At 36.9% G+C, this 16,244-nt stretch overlaps 1 protein-coding gene across 1 annotated transcript; it reads left to right on the top strand.

Moving 5' to 3' along the window:
- The first annotated feature begins 1,226 nt into the window (after positions 1–1,226).
- On the top strand, positions 1,227–15,334 carry LCA5L (lebercilin LCA5 like). The gene is given in 7 exon segments (XM_075713312.1): positions 1,227–1,471; positions 4,666–5,177; positions 6,690–6,827; positions 8,777–8,870; positions 12,433–12,542; positions 12,842–12,974; positions 14,661–15,334. Coding segments are annotated over 6 exon segments (1,596 nt in total). The 5' UTR covers positions 1,227–1,471; positions 4,666–4,730.
- Positions 15,335–16,244: the final 910 nt, after the last annotated feature.

Genomic DNA, 16,244 nt, shown 5'->3' with positions numbered 1-16,244 from the left:
TGTTTTTTTAAAAAGCCAGACCGTTAGGAGAGTTCATTTTGGTTTAAGATTGGACGACTGAGAAAAGACAGTTCCAGAGGAAGCAGCAACATTACTTAGAACCCGATCAAACAAAATTAGATTATCATCCCATCAGAGAACCATATCTCTGACAACAACAGTGCATTGCAGGTGGTATTTTCCAAGCTATATGGGTGCATAGACATGGAGATAAGTGTCTTGCAACATTTTCAAAAGCAAACAAAGGTGTTAAGCACTGTTAGACTGTGAAGAAATTGTTTTCATTTAAAAAACACTGACGTTTTCCCTAATGTTTTCTTTTGAAATTATGCAGAGACACTTTTATTACATTGTGAGGTTTTATTTAGCAAGCTTTTTTGGTTTTGCAAACAATTCTGATCTGAAAATAAATAAACAACATCCCAAAAGTTTAAGAAAACCTTTATTTCAGTCTCTAAGTCAGATACTCTGTTGTGCAGCTTTAGGTGCCACTGTATTGTCTACCTATAATGTTAATGTGGCAGCGAAGATTTTTTTTTCTATTTTCATGCATAAGTTAATTTTGTGACTTGATTTGTGATCTAATTATTGAAAAATATGGTTAAATAGTATTTTTATAACATGAATGGAAAGGTAAAAATACCATAAAAACACAGTTAGAAATATCTAGTTTCTAGAGACTTGAACAATTATTTTTTTAATATTACAGCACTTGGTAGGTATTGAGCATAAATACAGTTACACTTCTTCTAAATTACATTAATTATGGAGAAAATTTATACATTACAGGAAACAAACCATGGTATCTATTTGCATTTAAATGGTAGTACCTTGTAGATCTTTAGAAAACACATGCCAGTATCATAGTAAATTCTGAGATAAACACTAGTGTATTTTATATTGCAGTTCATTCTGGAAACAAACTTACCTGCTTACTACAGACCACACAATTATATAATGGGTTAAAGAGTAATGACTGGGTTTTTTTAAAGGTAAGTTATAATTTCTTACCATTGTTTAATATAGGTGAATAGTGTTTAGTATTGTTTATGTTAACTGTAAACAACTCAGTGATATTCTGATTACTGATAGGTTACGGAGGTCAACTTTTACGTCTTCATACCCTAACACAGTGGTGAACTCAGATGATTGTTTCCTCCATATTTTAGTAACAGAAGATAGTAAGTGAGAACATGGCACAAAAAGCAGGGATACTAAAGATTCCCCAAAGCACAGAAGTACCAGAAGCAGCAGCTGTAGCAGAGGTAATGATTGTAGGCGACACAGTAGAGGTTACAGAAGCGAAAATTCTCAACGCTAACGATTCTGAGGGCTTTGTCAGTGACTTGCTCTGAAACAGCTAGAAGCAGCAAACATTTAGAAATAGCAGGAACTGAAGAGCAGAAAACACAGGAAAAAGACGAAAAGAAGAAAAAAGGACAGCATATCTTCCCCCAAGATGATAAAAAAGGTACTTTTTTTCCTGGTAGTAGTAAAATGAGACTCCTTGAGAAATATGCTGTTCACTTTCTTTGGGTTTTTTTCTGTAATTAGGAAGACAGGGGAAACAGTTTTTCAGTGAAGAAAAATAATAAATCATGTTTCAAACACTAGGAAAGGGAGGGAAGAGAGATAGGGATTCACAATTATGTTATCCCACAATACTCAGCGATCCAAGAGGCAGGATAATCACCTGAGATGTGGGAGCATCTTTGCAATCCTTATTCCTCAGTTTTAATCTGAGGACTTGAAAATGGCTCTCCCACATATACTGCAATTTCTGGCTTTGACCATGCATGACATGATGAGTCTGAAAAAGCCTTTCCTGAGGAAAGTTATTAAAAAATTATATGTCCTCACGAAAGTGTCAGTTTTGACAAAAAAGCCATGTTTTGGCCAGCTTAGTCATGGTGTATCATGTAAAATTAAGTTTGTGCTTCAACGGAATGACCCTATAGCACAAATATATTCCCTTTACATAAATGTTAAAAGTGAAGAATCTTTTCATGTCTGCAATGTTTTCATATCTAGACCCATACATTCTTAAATCCCACCATGCCACATCAAAAAATGCGTGTAAAACCAGTGACCCTTTTCCTGCTGAGCTTCAAAATTTCATCTAGGTCTACCAAATCTAGAAGATGCAAGTCAAACAAAAAAAGAGAGGAACCACTGATTATCTCTTCTATTATATGAGTTATATGCTGCTGTCAAGAAGTCATACTGGCATGAAACTAGCAGACCAGAAAGAATAACCATATTTTAAAAATATATTTAGCAGAAGAATCATTATTGGCTACTAGCTGTGTTGGATATTTTAAGTGGATACTTTTGCTTGTTCATGGCTACTTGAAATGATCAATTTCCCAGGAACACAATTATAACCTACATTTTCACCCTATATAGACATGTATAGATTTTACAGTATTTTTGTCAGCTTTTACAGGAAGGTATTTTCCCATTTCTTTTACATCCTCTTGTTCTATTCTGGCAAAATAAAATAGTAATGTAATGGTTGTTCTCACTTTGCAAATATTTGTGTGACAACATTTGTGGTCATATTGTAGTCACCCTACAGTGGAATCATACTACAGAGAACATGCAGGTGTGATGCTTCCGTAACTTCCATTTGCTTTGTTTTTTACCTCTGGTGAGTTTTTTTCACAGTATCTGTTAATTTTGCTCACTGCAGAAAGTCTTGAATGTGTCTGACCCTAACTGACGGCTATAATTTCTTCTCAGTTTACTTGAACATCCATGATAGTCCTTCTTAAGCCATTTAAAACTTGTGTAAGAAAAATAACCGCCCTGCCCAAATCAGTCTCTCCTCCTCTTGATTCCTAATCTCAGATTCTTTCTATCTTTTTCTTTTGCTATCCCATTGAATTTGATAGTCTATTCTCCCTGTGTGGCTCTGTATGAGCGAGGTCCTACCAGCTCGCCCCTGCTTTCTCTCCTCGGTCAGCAGGGCCATCAGAACAAAGACCATCTGGTTCGTGTCCAGAAACGGTGGAGTGCATCGGGTGTTTTAGGAGTAAGAGCAAAGGACAGACAGCGTGGTTCTGCTCCTCCATGCCATTCCAACTTCCCTCCATTATCATCAGTCTGCCCTGTTGTGCCCGGTTGTGTAACTGACCCCCTTCATACTTTCCTCGAACTTGCTGCCTTCCACGCCAGGCACGTGGGTGTCAGGGCCCAGGCCAGGCTCCAGGCCCTGCCATGAGAAGGGGAGGAGCAGAGCTGGGCTGAAGGTGTGGAGAACAGGAAAGTTGTTGCGGCTGCTGCCAGCAGGAAAGGGGAGAGAGGGGAACAGGCACTGCTGTGGCAGAGAAGAGCCATTTCCCCACTGAAGCCACTGCCCCATGCATCTCTGTCTTCCTAGGTAACACTCTTCCCGTAGCCTTCCACTATTCTGGCTTAGGTCATGGAAGCAGCTTGGCCATGGCGTGGCAGTGCCCTGCTTTACTTTTCCTACCGCCGATTTGATGTTGTTTCCCATCTGCAACGGGGTGTTCCGGTTAGGGCCTGCTCCTGTGAAGAGTTTGTGTGCAGAACACCCATTGGATTCAACAGAAGTGCTTGAAAAGATACGTCCTTTTCCTCTGGTGTTTTTTAGGTTAGGACATAAAATGTTATGTGATCTATAAATTACTATAATCAACTTCTAGCAAAATACTGCCTGAAATGTCTTGAGAGCTATAGTGAAATTGAATATATGCCTGAAAAAGGGGAACACACTCATTTACAGTCTTGACTATTTTCAAATTCTAATTATGTTTCAGGAAAGGAAAATGAGAGTAATTCACTTAGGATGCTGGCCATAAAGAAAGCCAAATGGCAGTAATACACTTAGAATGCTAGCCCATAAAGATTTTTTTCAATTGCTGTATAGAAACCATGTACACAACTGCGTAACAGTTCTATTCTAATGAGCATGTAAGGGTTAAAAATGTAGTTCAATTCAAAGCTGACTTGAAAATTGTAGAAAGTCCATTAGAAATCCTAGCTGCAGAAAAAATTAACCATGTGCTATTGTGAACACCTTGTTTTTTGAGTTCTTGCAGACCTGTAGATGACTATGTTGGCGGTTCTTTTTTTTCCTATTCAAGGTGTAGGTCCTCCCTCTTGGTAATCTTTCTAGATGGGGTGAGTTTGGTTCATTGGTCCCCATATCATGCCTACATTAGTGAACCTCATGATTTACAGAGAGAAAATTTATTCCCATTCATACTGGAGTAATGTGTTAATATAAACATACTTTACCAAGTTATTCCCAGAGTATTATTGCTGTTTGCCTCAGAAGACACCACCTACATAGTTACCCTTATTAATGGAAAGTGAGCATGATGGCTGTTTTGAATGAAAATGGCTTCAGAGAATGAAAGGGGGGAGCCTTGACCTCCTGTAGAGCTAGTTAGCTATGGCCCAGTGCAGCCACATAAATGCACACACAGAGATATAAAATGTTTAATGGATTTATCTATGAAATACTTGAACATTGGAGTCTTAGTATAGAACTTGGACATTTTATCAAATATACCACAGTTAAGTAGCTTGGATGAGCAGTATATGAGCTTATGTGAGCAGTAAAGACATACGGTGATTTTGCTGTCTCAAATGATTGCTATATATCAATGTCAGTTTACTTTGGTCTGAATGCAGGAGGAAAAAAATTGCCAGTTGAGAAGATACCATACCAGAATTCTTCATTTTTAAGCCTGCGGAGTAGTATGATTTCCCAGAAAAAAAATGCAGTGGCTCAGCGAATATCATCAGCAAGACTTCACAAAATTAAAGAGCTGAAGAATGAAATATTTGCTTTACAACACAAATTAGAAGCATCAAGCTTAGAAAACCACGTTTTGAAACAGCTTCAGTGTCGGCACTCAAAAGCAATAGGTAGATATGAAAATTCAGAAAGTAACTTGCCGGATCTTTTAGCAAGTCATTATAATGAGGTGAGAGCTTTAAGGAAACTCCTGAGGATGTCTCAGGAGGACGAGAGAAATACATCCAGGAAGCTCAGAAAAGTTGAAGCAGAGCTGCTAAAAGCTAAAGATGCTTTGCAGGCCTTGCACGTGCTTTCAGAAGACAAAGCTCTTGCAGAGAGAGAGGAGCTTGGTCACAGGTTATCAGTCCTTACAGAAAAAATGGAAGTGAATGATGAGAGAATACAGGTAATATGTGCATATCACTGTATTTGTGGAACAATAATAGGAGAGGTTTCTGTGTGAGAGTAGTGGAAAGTTTTTAGCTGCTTCTTGTCACATTAATGATCCTGATACAATCCCATAACATTGAACTTTCTTTTTAATCCAGCGCTGTCCTGAGTGTAAGGTACTAAAAATGGCAGTAGTATCCCCTTCCAATATTTTAAATTCTGGCAGAAGTGTATGAGTGGGTTAAGGTTGGCAATAAAGATCTTTTAGGAATTAAGTCATATGCCTTAACCCTGTTAGGTCAGAAGCACAGCATACAGCTGGAGAGCAATCTTCAGCAGAGCATCTATTCTGCTCCCTGCCAGCAGCGTGGGGTACCCAGGCTTGCTTGGGCCATCTAGCTGCGATAGCATGGACCCTGATTTAGCCTGGCAAAGCAAAGGATTAGTCATTCGTGGAGACCACCAGGCTGCTGCTGACCTACTACCTTGAACAACCAAAGCTAGCTTATCTGGAACTAGCACTGTTATTTTTATGTGGTGCTGGTGGGCGATACGGACATACCTACATCTCCTATTCACTAATTACTGTCACTCACTGTACTCAGCTGTAGGGCGGCTGCTGAATTAGGCAGCAGTCAGGTGTCCTAGATTTTAGGGTTGGTTCTACTGTTGTTTTATTATGCAACTGTAGTAAAAGCCTGGTGGGAGTTTAAGAGGAGATAATTCAGCTCCTTTTAATATCTCATGCTTCTTTACTCTTATTGAACCTTCCACAAAATGACAGAAGTACCGTTTTTAATACAAAACTGGAAGAGTGACATTTCCATTGTCGTCCAGGAATTAATTTCTATTTTCTATGGGATACATTATGCACAGAATTAAATAAAGAGCCAGGTAATCTTAGAGGCGTTTCACCGTATGAACAGCTAGGTCTGAAGTACATTTATTACATGAAAGAAAATGAAAATATAAACAGCTGAATTCAGACTGTCTTTTGAAAACTTTCTATTTACAGAAGTCCTAGTGAGAAGCTATAAAAAGCTTGCAGGATTGGATGTCCACCTTACAATTTTAGTAACTATAATTTCAGTGCATGGCACTGGATTCTGATGATAAAGTACTTGATAGAGTAATCAATAAATTACCTAGTTTTCATTTACACTAAGCCTCCTTATGCTGCCACAGTTAATAGATCTTGGTGTGAACAGAAATGTCTTAGCATTTCTCAAAGATTATTGTATGCATTAATCCATCAGAAAGGTAATGTACAGGCTTATTTTTCATGTTTGAATGCCAAATATACCTTTTTGTTTAGAAAAATTAGGTTTTAAAGCAGGTTTTGCTCATTTTAGAAGTAATTTTTCAGATACTTCATCATAATTTCATGCATTGTTTAAAATAGAATATAATTATTAGAAGTTTACTTTTCATTATATTAGAGTGCTTATTTTTTAGATCTGGTAAGAACTGAGATTTTTGACAGTCATGCTGAGTACATCCATACTGTAAACTATGTAATTTTTTCAAGAGCCTAGAAAAGCAGCTGAAGTTGAACAATAGCACCTTTGGTCGTCAGTTGGCAAATGAGAACAAAAAAGCTGTGGAAGTTGGGATAATTACAAAGAACTTGCAAATGGAAATTAACTCTCTTCACCAAAAAATTAAGGTATTCAAGATTTTAAATGGGTTTCTGTTCCTACAAGAAGAGTCAAATATTTAATGCTATCCATTCCTTTTGCCTTTTTATATTATTTAGTAATGGAATTTTTGTTTCCTAGTTGAGCCTATAGTCTACCAAAAAAAGTCAAAATATAAAATGATGAAATTATTGTAGGGTCTATTTGTCAAAAGTTCAAAGTAGTTCAATAACTAATCGAAACACAGATTAATGCATCACAACCTGAACAAATAATCCCCACCAACTTGTTACTATTTTGATAGAGCTAGGTCAATACATTCATCTACTAACTTTAAATGAGCTCCCTTTTAGAAACACTTGCAAATCAAAATGAGCCAAATGTTACGATCTGCAAAAGTGCAGTTTAACAAAAGGACTTAAGTAAATATTTCAATAGTTTGTTTCAAATTCCAGCTTGGTTTTAAGACAAATATTTTTGGGACAAATATGCCCAGTTCAACACTACTGAATGCTTGTAAAACAAACATACAGCAAAACCTAAAAGTGACACTAAATAGAAAGAGAAACAAAACTGCCATGAATGGTATGTCATATGAGTTGGTAACAAGAAAAAGAGAACATATTCCAGAAAACATTAACATCCTTGTGTCTTTTTAATAATTTAAACTGTGTTTGTAACACAGTTAAAAAATACTTTTTTTATTTCTATATGAAGTGACCAGTCCGTCTGTTGATTCCACTAGGAAGCCTTCTCTTTCTAAATGGAATCAAATGTCTGTGAAAGATGTCATTGTGGGGAGTTTTCCCAGACATTGTTAAGGGCAGAACAGGCAACTACTGAGGATTGATGGAGATCTGCATTTCTGTACTGGGCACTGTTTGTCCCTCTTACCTATGTATCAGGTGCAGAAACTTTCCTCCTGATATTTGGCAGCAGCCAGGCTGCCCAGCTGCAAAAGCCTAGTGAGCTGTTGGGAAATGAAAAAAGTACAGTGCTCTTCCCAGGCCCTGTATCAAAGTCTCCTGAGCAGCACTTGCAGTGCTATTTCCCTGCCAGAGTCTGATCTCCTCCTATATGTGCAGATCTGAGAGACAGGAATAATTATAGCCCCAAGAACACTAAGGTAAAACTGTTCCAAAATGCAAATTATTCTAAAGTACAGGTCTCATCTTAACACTTCTCCAAAATATTTCATGTGTTTTCCACACAGTTTTCTATGTGTCCAGTTCTCTTAATGTTATATTTAGATTCAGAAAACCTGCTATTGCTTTACCACAAAGGCGACCAGACATGCTTATTAACCCTGTTTCTGTGCCAAAACAGTTTATTTTTACACAATCATAGTTTTGGGCACCTGGCTTAGTCAGACCATTCAAGGTATTCAGACACACAATTCCCTTTTCAGATCAACCTGTATCTCCACATTAAATGCAGCTCCTATTTTTCACACTAAGAATTGATATGGTGAGCATGTTACTGAAATCTCTCTTCTGTGTTTAAGATAGATTTCAGTAAGGAAAGAGGACTCTTGCTAAATAAAATTTTAAAGTGTGCCTGTGAAGCTTATGTCCTCTCCCAAGCAACAGGTTGTAAACCAGAACTGAGCACCTTGTAACCAAGGGCACTGAGCAAATTAAAAAATTTTAAAAAGGAAGTAAAGCCAGAAATTACTTAGTCTGAAAAAAAAAAAACCTAAGAACAACAAATGAAAAAATCGTTAGAGAAGGCTTCATCTTTCGACTATTGTGTTATGAAAAAGATCATGTAGGTGTCCTCTTAGCCTTAAGAAGGGAGAATTTTGTTTTGGCTTATGAAAGAAAATGACAGATTCCTATTTATGTAAATGACAAAGTCACCACGTGGCCTGGTACAAAGCAAAATTGCTGACAGTTTTCTCCCAATATGGGAAAATTCAGTTGGTAAAAAGTAATTCTTAATGCATATTAGAAGATTAATAGTGTTTATTTCTTCTTAGGAAAAGGATCGGCAGCTTTATGTAAAAAATATCTATGCAAATCGGATGCCTAAAATCCCAAAAGACAAAGGTGATTCAGTACCTCATGAAAAATGTACGCGTATATTCATTTTCCTTTGTTGTTTAATTATGTGAAACTTACATTGTTTTGTAACTGGGACATATATTCCAAAATGAAAGCCAACATGGTACTTTCATATGGGCTAAAAATATTCTGGCACATGTAATATAAGGAGAAATGCTCGGTGTTTTGCTCATTTATTTTATGAATACAAATACATGGCCTGTTTTTAATATTTAACCCATATTTTGTCATGAAGAGCATTTAGTATACACAGTTTTAGTATACTAACAGTGACACTGAAGCAGTGCTGCTATTTTATGTGTCTGTTTGCATCGAGAGCTATTTGCCTATTTGTTTTTTAACAAGGTGAAGCCATCAGTCCACAAAGCTTTTGCAGACTAATTGTTGTTCAGGCTGTTCCCTTTGACTTGGCCTGGAGAAGTGGCCACCCTAGACCTAGAATTCCCACAACATGGCTCACTAACTCAAAGCACCTCACAAACAACCTGCCTGTAGCAAGTTCCTAGTTTTAATATGAAGTGCTTTTATATGAGCAAAAATAAGGATTTTAGTTGGGTCTTTAAAAACTGTTTTCTCATCTTTAAAATCCTTAGACCCTGTAACTTACAAATAGCAGAGATGCTTCGAAGTCCATTATTGAAGCTTCTGCAGCTTGCATTTTGTTGGGGTGAAAGGAAAGGAGGGGTTTTCAGATACAAGGTTTGGAAGTTTAAAGGCCAGTCTGATGATCTTACTGTCACCTTATCTGAGAGAAGAGAATGTTTATCCTTAGTAGTCCTTTGGTTTTTAGCATAAGTAAATTTAAATGGACAAGCCGGTTATTGTATATCCTCTCAATTAATTCTATCCGCAGAGTTGATGTTATTTAGAATAGTATAGCAGAATGATAGAAAAGAACAATAGAAAATTCTATCAAGGAAGAAAGAGCTCTTTAGTAAAGAGTATTTCTTTCGCCTGGATGTTCAGACAGGTATCAGAGAGAATTATCTATTATATGCAGTCTTGTCTATCAACCATTCTAAGAGCAGCTACCTTGTGTGGGATTCAGCTGCCTAATTATAGGCCACCCAGTGCCATTTGAGATGCCCTAGCACATTCTGCCTGGCCTTGTAGTTGTTGTTCCAGAAGGACACGGGTGTCCCAGCGGTCCTGTGTACTATCGCCAGCCTTACGCAGATACCTTGAATACTCAAAGGCATCTCAAATAGCATTAGGCGCCTGTGTTCAGAGAAGTGGATCCCATCCCTTGAACTGAGGGAGCAGCAGCTAAAAACAATTACAAATCATACGAGACAAGAACTGCTATGTTGCCCATGTGCCCACTATATTCATCAGGGACAAAAAAGTTGAAGATAGTTTTCTTGAAGCACTTCTAAATTTCTAATTGTGATATGCTTTAGATGTAGTATCTAGAATTTACTAATAAATGTGTTTTATACAGAAACTAATAAACAGATTTCAAGTACTTTCCCCACGTTGCTACTATTTTGCCTCCTACTCAGGATCATAAACATTCTGTCAGTATTCTAAAGGAGAGCTTTCTGCACAATGAACTTACACCCTTAATTTTGGATAATGATCTGAACATTGACTTTCCTGGGTTAAGTACCTCTTTAAAATACTCATCAGATATTCCTGCTCCTAAACTGAAGGAGGAACTGGAACTTTCTTCATACGGGTACAGAAGAGCACATAAAATTTACATGGTAGCAAACATATCTGCTGGAAATATTGCCCACAGAATTCTTCAAATTATGGTATCAGTACAAAGTCTTATCATAGCCAGTTGCTTATTTCTTTCCTCTTTGTTGCCCTTGCAAATCCATTACTCTGCCTTAACTACAAGTAAACTACAGGGAAAAGGTTGGTAATTCAAGTGTGAAATTAAGAAAGACAAATTCCTACTTCTCATTCCAAGTCAGACACGTTTTTTTATGAAGCTCTGAATTCCAATTTTAGTTGGAATTACTTAACCAGCTGTGGGTTTTTTATTTTTACTCAGACACAGATTTGTACAATATTATTATTTAAATTACAGTACTTAAATCACTGTTTACTATTTAAGTTCTTCTTTTCTTTAAGCAAGATAAGGGAGCTTACTTGGAGAGAGACCTGATATTTTGTAATGAAAAGGTTCCAAGCAAAGTTGTCTGATCTTTTGGTATTTTGGGCCAGTAAATTCTCTGCCAGTTAATGGAAACAGATGATTTAGAAATCTAGAACTGGAATTACTGGTAATTGTTTTTCCTTTTCGGGAAATTTTTTTTTATTGACTTGAATTTTCCTATAACAGACTTAGAAAGACCTACTTCTTCAAGTAGTTCTTTTCTACTCTGCGTTTGCAAAAATTTTTGCCCAGCAGGAAAGAAAAAAAGAAAGGTGGTGCTGCATTTTTTAACACTCCTGATAAATAGCTGGAGGTAGGCTTGCTTAGGTTATCAGAAAGCTCTATGTACATAAATAAAATTGATTCATTGAATGAAGCCGTTAATTTAATAAGCTCTTCATGAGAGCAAAGTTTGCTCAGGTGTGGGAAGGTCACACCAGCTCATCTAGGGGTACAGCTCCCCCTAGTTCTGAATCTGAGGAACACTCCGCTGATTTCTGATGAAAAAACTGCTGAAGGAACTACTTACTGGTTCCCTTTCGAAAGGGAAAACTAATTCCCTCCACATCACCAGTGCCATTCCTTCAAGAGTAATCCTCAAATTAGTTATCAACATCCTTTTTACCACCAAACTGCAAACATCTGAAAATCGCCATTTTTATGGATAGTCTTCCTCGGATTTCAGAGATCAAAAACTGGGAATAAGGTCGAATGTTGATGTAGGTAAGATCACATTTTTGCTGCTGTGCTGGCAACTTTCTCAGCTACTGTACTCACGTCAAAATTATTCTAAAACCAGAATAAAAGAACAATATAGTCATCTTCCCCATCCCATCCCATCGCCATCCAGCTATTTCTTGAAATATCTCATTCAATCACTCCCTTGGAATCTCTTTTCAAAGACCATAGATATTTCAAACAGTGTTAAGCATTTCCTCTGAAGAGTTTGGTTCGATAAAGCCTTACATAAGTGCTTAACATTGAGAAAGGTGAGTAACTAAGTCAGAAGGCATAAAAGCAAGCATGTTTATTATACTCCGTAAGATCTGAATTTAGGAACCTGAAAGCTGAGGCCTCATCCCAGACCTCTTAAATTTACATTAGAATGTTACCACACAAATTAAGCCCACATGGGCTCTAGGGTATAGACACATTCATTGATTTTGCATGTTCTATCTGAACAGGACTTTGTCAATCTAAACTTAAGTATATTTATGATGTACTGATGCACTGATGAAAACGCTCAAAAGTCCAGGTAGCTATGTTTGTGTTCCAGTTTCAGCATTTATAGATCAGGCAGAACAAAGAGTTTCTTTATTAAAGGGCATTAAGACATGTGGAAAAAAAATGTTTAAATCCTAGGCTACATACCAGTGTTATCAGTCAACAAAGATACCTTTTGTTTATACCAACAATGTAATTCCAGAAACTACTGTATTGCTAACAATTGTCCTTTTTCAACAGGTCATAGTATAAACAGATCAGTACAAGTAGATAAACAGAGGTTTAGATCACTGCTGCTGTCACAGTACCAAACTCAGGAAACAGAAAAAAGCCCAATTCGGCTAACAAAGGTATGAAAGATCTGGTTCCAATCCCTTGTTTAAACTCTCACCTAAGCTGTGTGTTATTTGTAAGTTTCGATAATGTGCCTGAACAGCCTGATCATCATCTTAACTTTCTAGGGTGTAGATTTTGTGTGAATGTAATTATATTACAGGAAATATGTAGGACAAACATTGTGATAAAAAATAAGACTATAATAGTGATAGAAATTACTAATCTTTTTATAAGTATTGCACTGACTGTGTACTTTTGAAAGTCACTAAACAAGTATTCCCTCATTATTTTTACTTTTAATTGTCAATTGTAGGAGAAAAAGTTTTCCGAAGATAAGAACCAAAAAGCTAAAGCAAATGAAACATACACAGATGCCCAATGTAGAACAGAAAAGCAATCAACCAAGAAGATACCAAAGCCAGAAACTTTTAGTAGAACACGTAGAGGTATATTGTAACATTTTTCTCAGAAACTCATTTGATCTTTTCAAAAGTTGAATGAACCGGTGGTATCGGTAATTTACATGGGTCCGACAGCCATTAGCTGGCACCTGACTGACAGGAACTAATTCAACAAAATAATGTATTATGCATCGCTGAAATCCAGCTGCTGGCGGTGCTGCACTAACAGCAGAGCAGCTCCACAGTATAAGGCATCTCGGTACTGTTGTACCTCTAAAAGGAGTTCCTGGTCATGTTGGTAAAAAGTCAGTGCTTTATCTCTAAAGGTATACTTCAGTTAACAGTTTGTTATCTCCTTGCTACTCAAATACTGATCTTAAATTGTTGGTTGTGAATCTTCATCGTAACTGATGTCAACATACATTTCTGGCTCAGGATCTGTTGCTGAGAAAGGAAAAGGACTTCTTCAAGGGCTGGGAGTATCTCCTCATCACAATGATCGCTGTAAATAGATTTTATGTAAATCTTAGCCCTTGATTGTGTTCCCATGTAACGGTTATATGCAAGGGACTCATCTATGAACACCTTTATTTTGAAGAGATTCTATAGAACAGAAGAAAGCAATCCATCTATTCCTTTATCTGAGTTTTTCTTTCTAAAAATATTCATGTTATTTTCATTATAGTGAGGCTTGTAGAAAGAACCAAGATCTGAATGCCATCATGCTAAATACTTCACAAATGGTAGGAGACATTGCATGACCTAAAGGTCACGCATATACAGAGGTGAAACAGGTTGTTGAGGTCACTTACTAGATCAGTAGCAGAGCTAGTAGTCTGGAATGCGTTAACTCCTGTATTTTGTACTCCGCCTTTTCAGCCTGCAGCCTTTCCGGAACCCACCAGATAACTGAAGTCACCATTTGTCTTTGAAATCCCCTTTTAAAATTGACAGAAAACACAGGTCTTCTGATTCTGCCTGTGAATCTCTCTCCTCACTGTTTGCCGGACTTTCTTCAGGCTTTCTTCCACTGCTGATATTAGAGTTACTTATCAAAGTCTTATTGAGCTATTTTAATTATTGCAACTTCATATTTCTCCTTTAAGCTTGGAGTCTGTCTCATTTTGGAGGTAGTCTGAGTCTCTCCAAAGCACAGAACATTTTATAATTTGTCCCCTGCAGCAGACAAATGTATTTACTGTAGGCATTCACTATACACCTACCTTTTTCTGCTAAAAAGTGGAGCCAACTCATTTATAGGTTAGAGTTGCAGTATATTCTGCTCCACGCAACAAGCAACTGTGTTGTCAATTAAGGGAGAGAAAATCATCCCTATATTTAAGTTCCACTTAAAAGCAAGAAAATTACAATTAGAGGTTGGGTCTCATGTGGTTTCTCTGTTGCATTGTACATGACTTTTCTGGCCCTATATTTAGCCATTACTGATTGCATGCTAATTCATTTAATAAAATTAAACACAATGAAAAAGGTAAGAAAAAAGATATTTACCTGGATTCAATGGCACAACGATCTTGTTTAAATCTGGCCCCATCCTGTTATATTTACTAGTAAATAGCATTGTCATAACCCTCAAGACTGAAATACCATCAATAGTAACAACTTAAGCAATGAAATAAGGAAGTAAAACTTGCTCCCATTAATGCTTCATGACTCTTTATGTTCCTAGGCAATTTAAGAACATTCCTAAAAACCTACAATATTTCATTCTAGAGTATTTAAGGGAGGGCAGACTACTGATGGAAGAATACTCTTGCTTGGAATTTATGAAAGAAGAAGAAAAGGAGACAGATTTGCTTAAACGGGAGCTGAAAAAACTGATCAAAACTGAACAAACTCCTCTAAGTGACAGTGTAAAAGAGAACAATAAGGAGGAAGATGCAGTGGGAGAATATGAAAAGGAATTAAAAAAGCCAGATGAACAGCTAAATAACAGTGAGAAGGCAGGGAGTAAATGTGTAACTCCAGGTCCGAGAAACAAAACACTCATTAGACTGAAAAAAAAATACATATTCTCAGAAGCCACTGAGAATTTGCATCATGGGCTTCCTACAGCAGGTACAAAATCCAAAAAAGGCAGTCTTTGTGACCATAGACATGCGGGTCACAACTGCAGTGAAACAGCTGAATCAAAAGTGAAAAATTCCTTTGGGATATATGAACCACCTTTTGGTAAAGTTACCAAAACGAGGCGGAAGGATGGTTCCACTGAAGCGGAAGGCTGCGCTCATATGACATTTGCTGACAGGAAAAACAGTCTTATGAAAGAACTGTTTGGACCAGGCTGTGTTTGAAGAGACAACCATTCAAGTTCTAACATGAGAGGAATGAAGACAAGTGAAGGGACGCGGGATTACGCAAGCCAAATTTCAAACCACCTCTGCTAACTAGTTTATAATGTAAAGCATCTAACACTAATGAAATTGCCAGGAATATACACAAACTAATTATTTTATTTGATATGTAGTTAAGCACATCAACTTATCTTTACTCTAGAAATATGGATTGTTTAAAACATTTTTTTAAAAAGCATTTTTTCTACCCTCATTAAATGCATACTAAATCTTACAAGTACTGAGAATTTCTTTCGATGATTTTTCCAAAATGATAGTCAAATCAGTTGTCACAAAAGAGCATTCTTCTGTGTTTGGTCTGTGTGCATGCATATGCATCTTAGTAAGAGTGCCTTAACAATTATGACATTTTTACCTGTTATCAGGTGTCCGAGTTAGTCCTTGTTTTGTCATTTCCAGTTTTTTGCATTCTCTCTGCAGTTTGAATTTTGAAGCTGATTATTTGTTAGCTAGCTGAAGCGAGCAATCTGCTTTTATAAGGTTCATTATTGGGTTAGTACCAACAATGCAATAAAAGAAAATAATTTTTTATTTTCTTCACTCCTGAAATAGCTTCCAGAATTCACACATAATAAAAATAATTTACTATTACATTGTTTTCACTAGCATTACAAAGCTCTAAAGCTTCATTCTTTTCCACTGTTAGAACTTATCAAAGTATCAAAGCCTGGTAGCTTCCACAGCTGACATCCAAAGATGAATGTGCAAGAGTAAACTATTGTTTTGGAGAAGTCAGGCATATCCAGTTCTCAAAAAGCCTTTAAAAATCCTGTGTTTAAGGTTATGTAAGCGAGGGCAGGATTATGTTTTGTTCCTCACAGTAATCCATGAAACGCCTGCTAGAATGTGAAGTTAGGGAAAACCATGTGTATTCTATTAATTTTAAAAGACAGCAGTACTTAAAAAAAACTTCAAAAAATTATACCACAAAAGGTGATTAAGA

The sequence above is a fragment of the Pelecanus crispus genome, chromosome 1, assembly GCF_030463565.1.
Source record: "Pelecanus crispus isolate bPelCri1 chromosome 1, bPelCri1.pri, whole genome shotgun sequence".
Classification (NCBI taxonomy): domain Eukaryota; kingdom Metazoa; phylum Chordata; class Aves; order Pelecaniformes; family Pelecanidae; genus Pelecanus; species Pelecanus crispus.
Note: the sequence above shows the minus strand (reverse complement) of the source record. Positions and strands in the feature narration are given on the sequence as shown.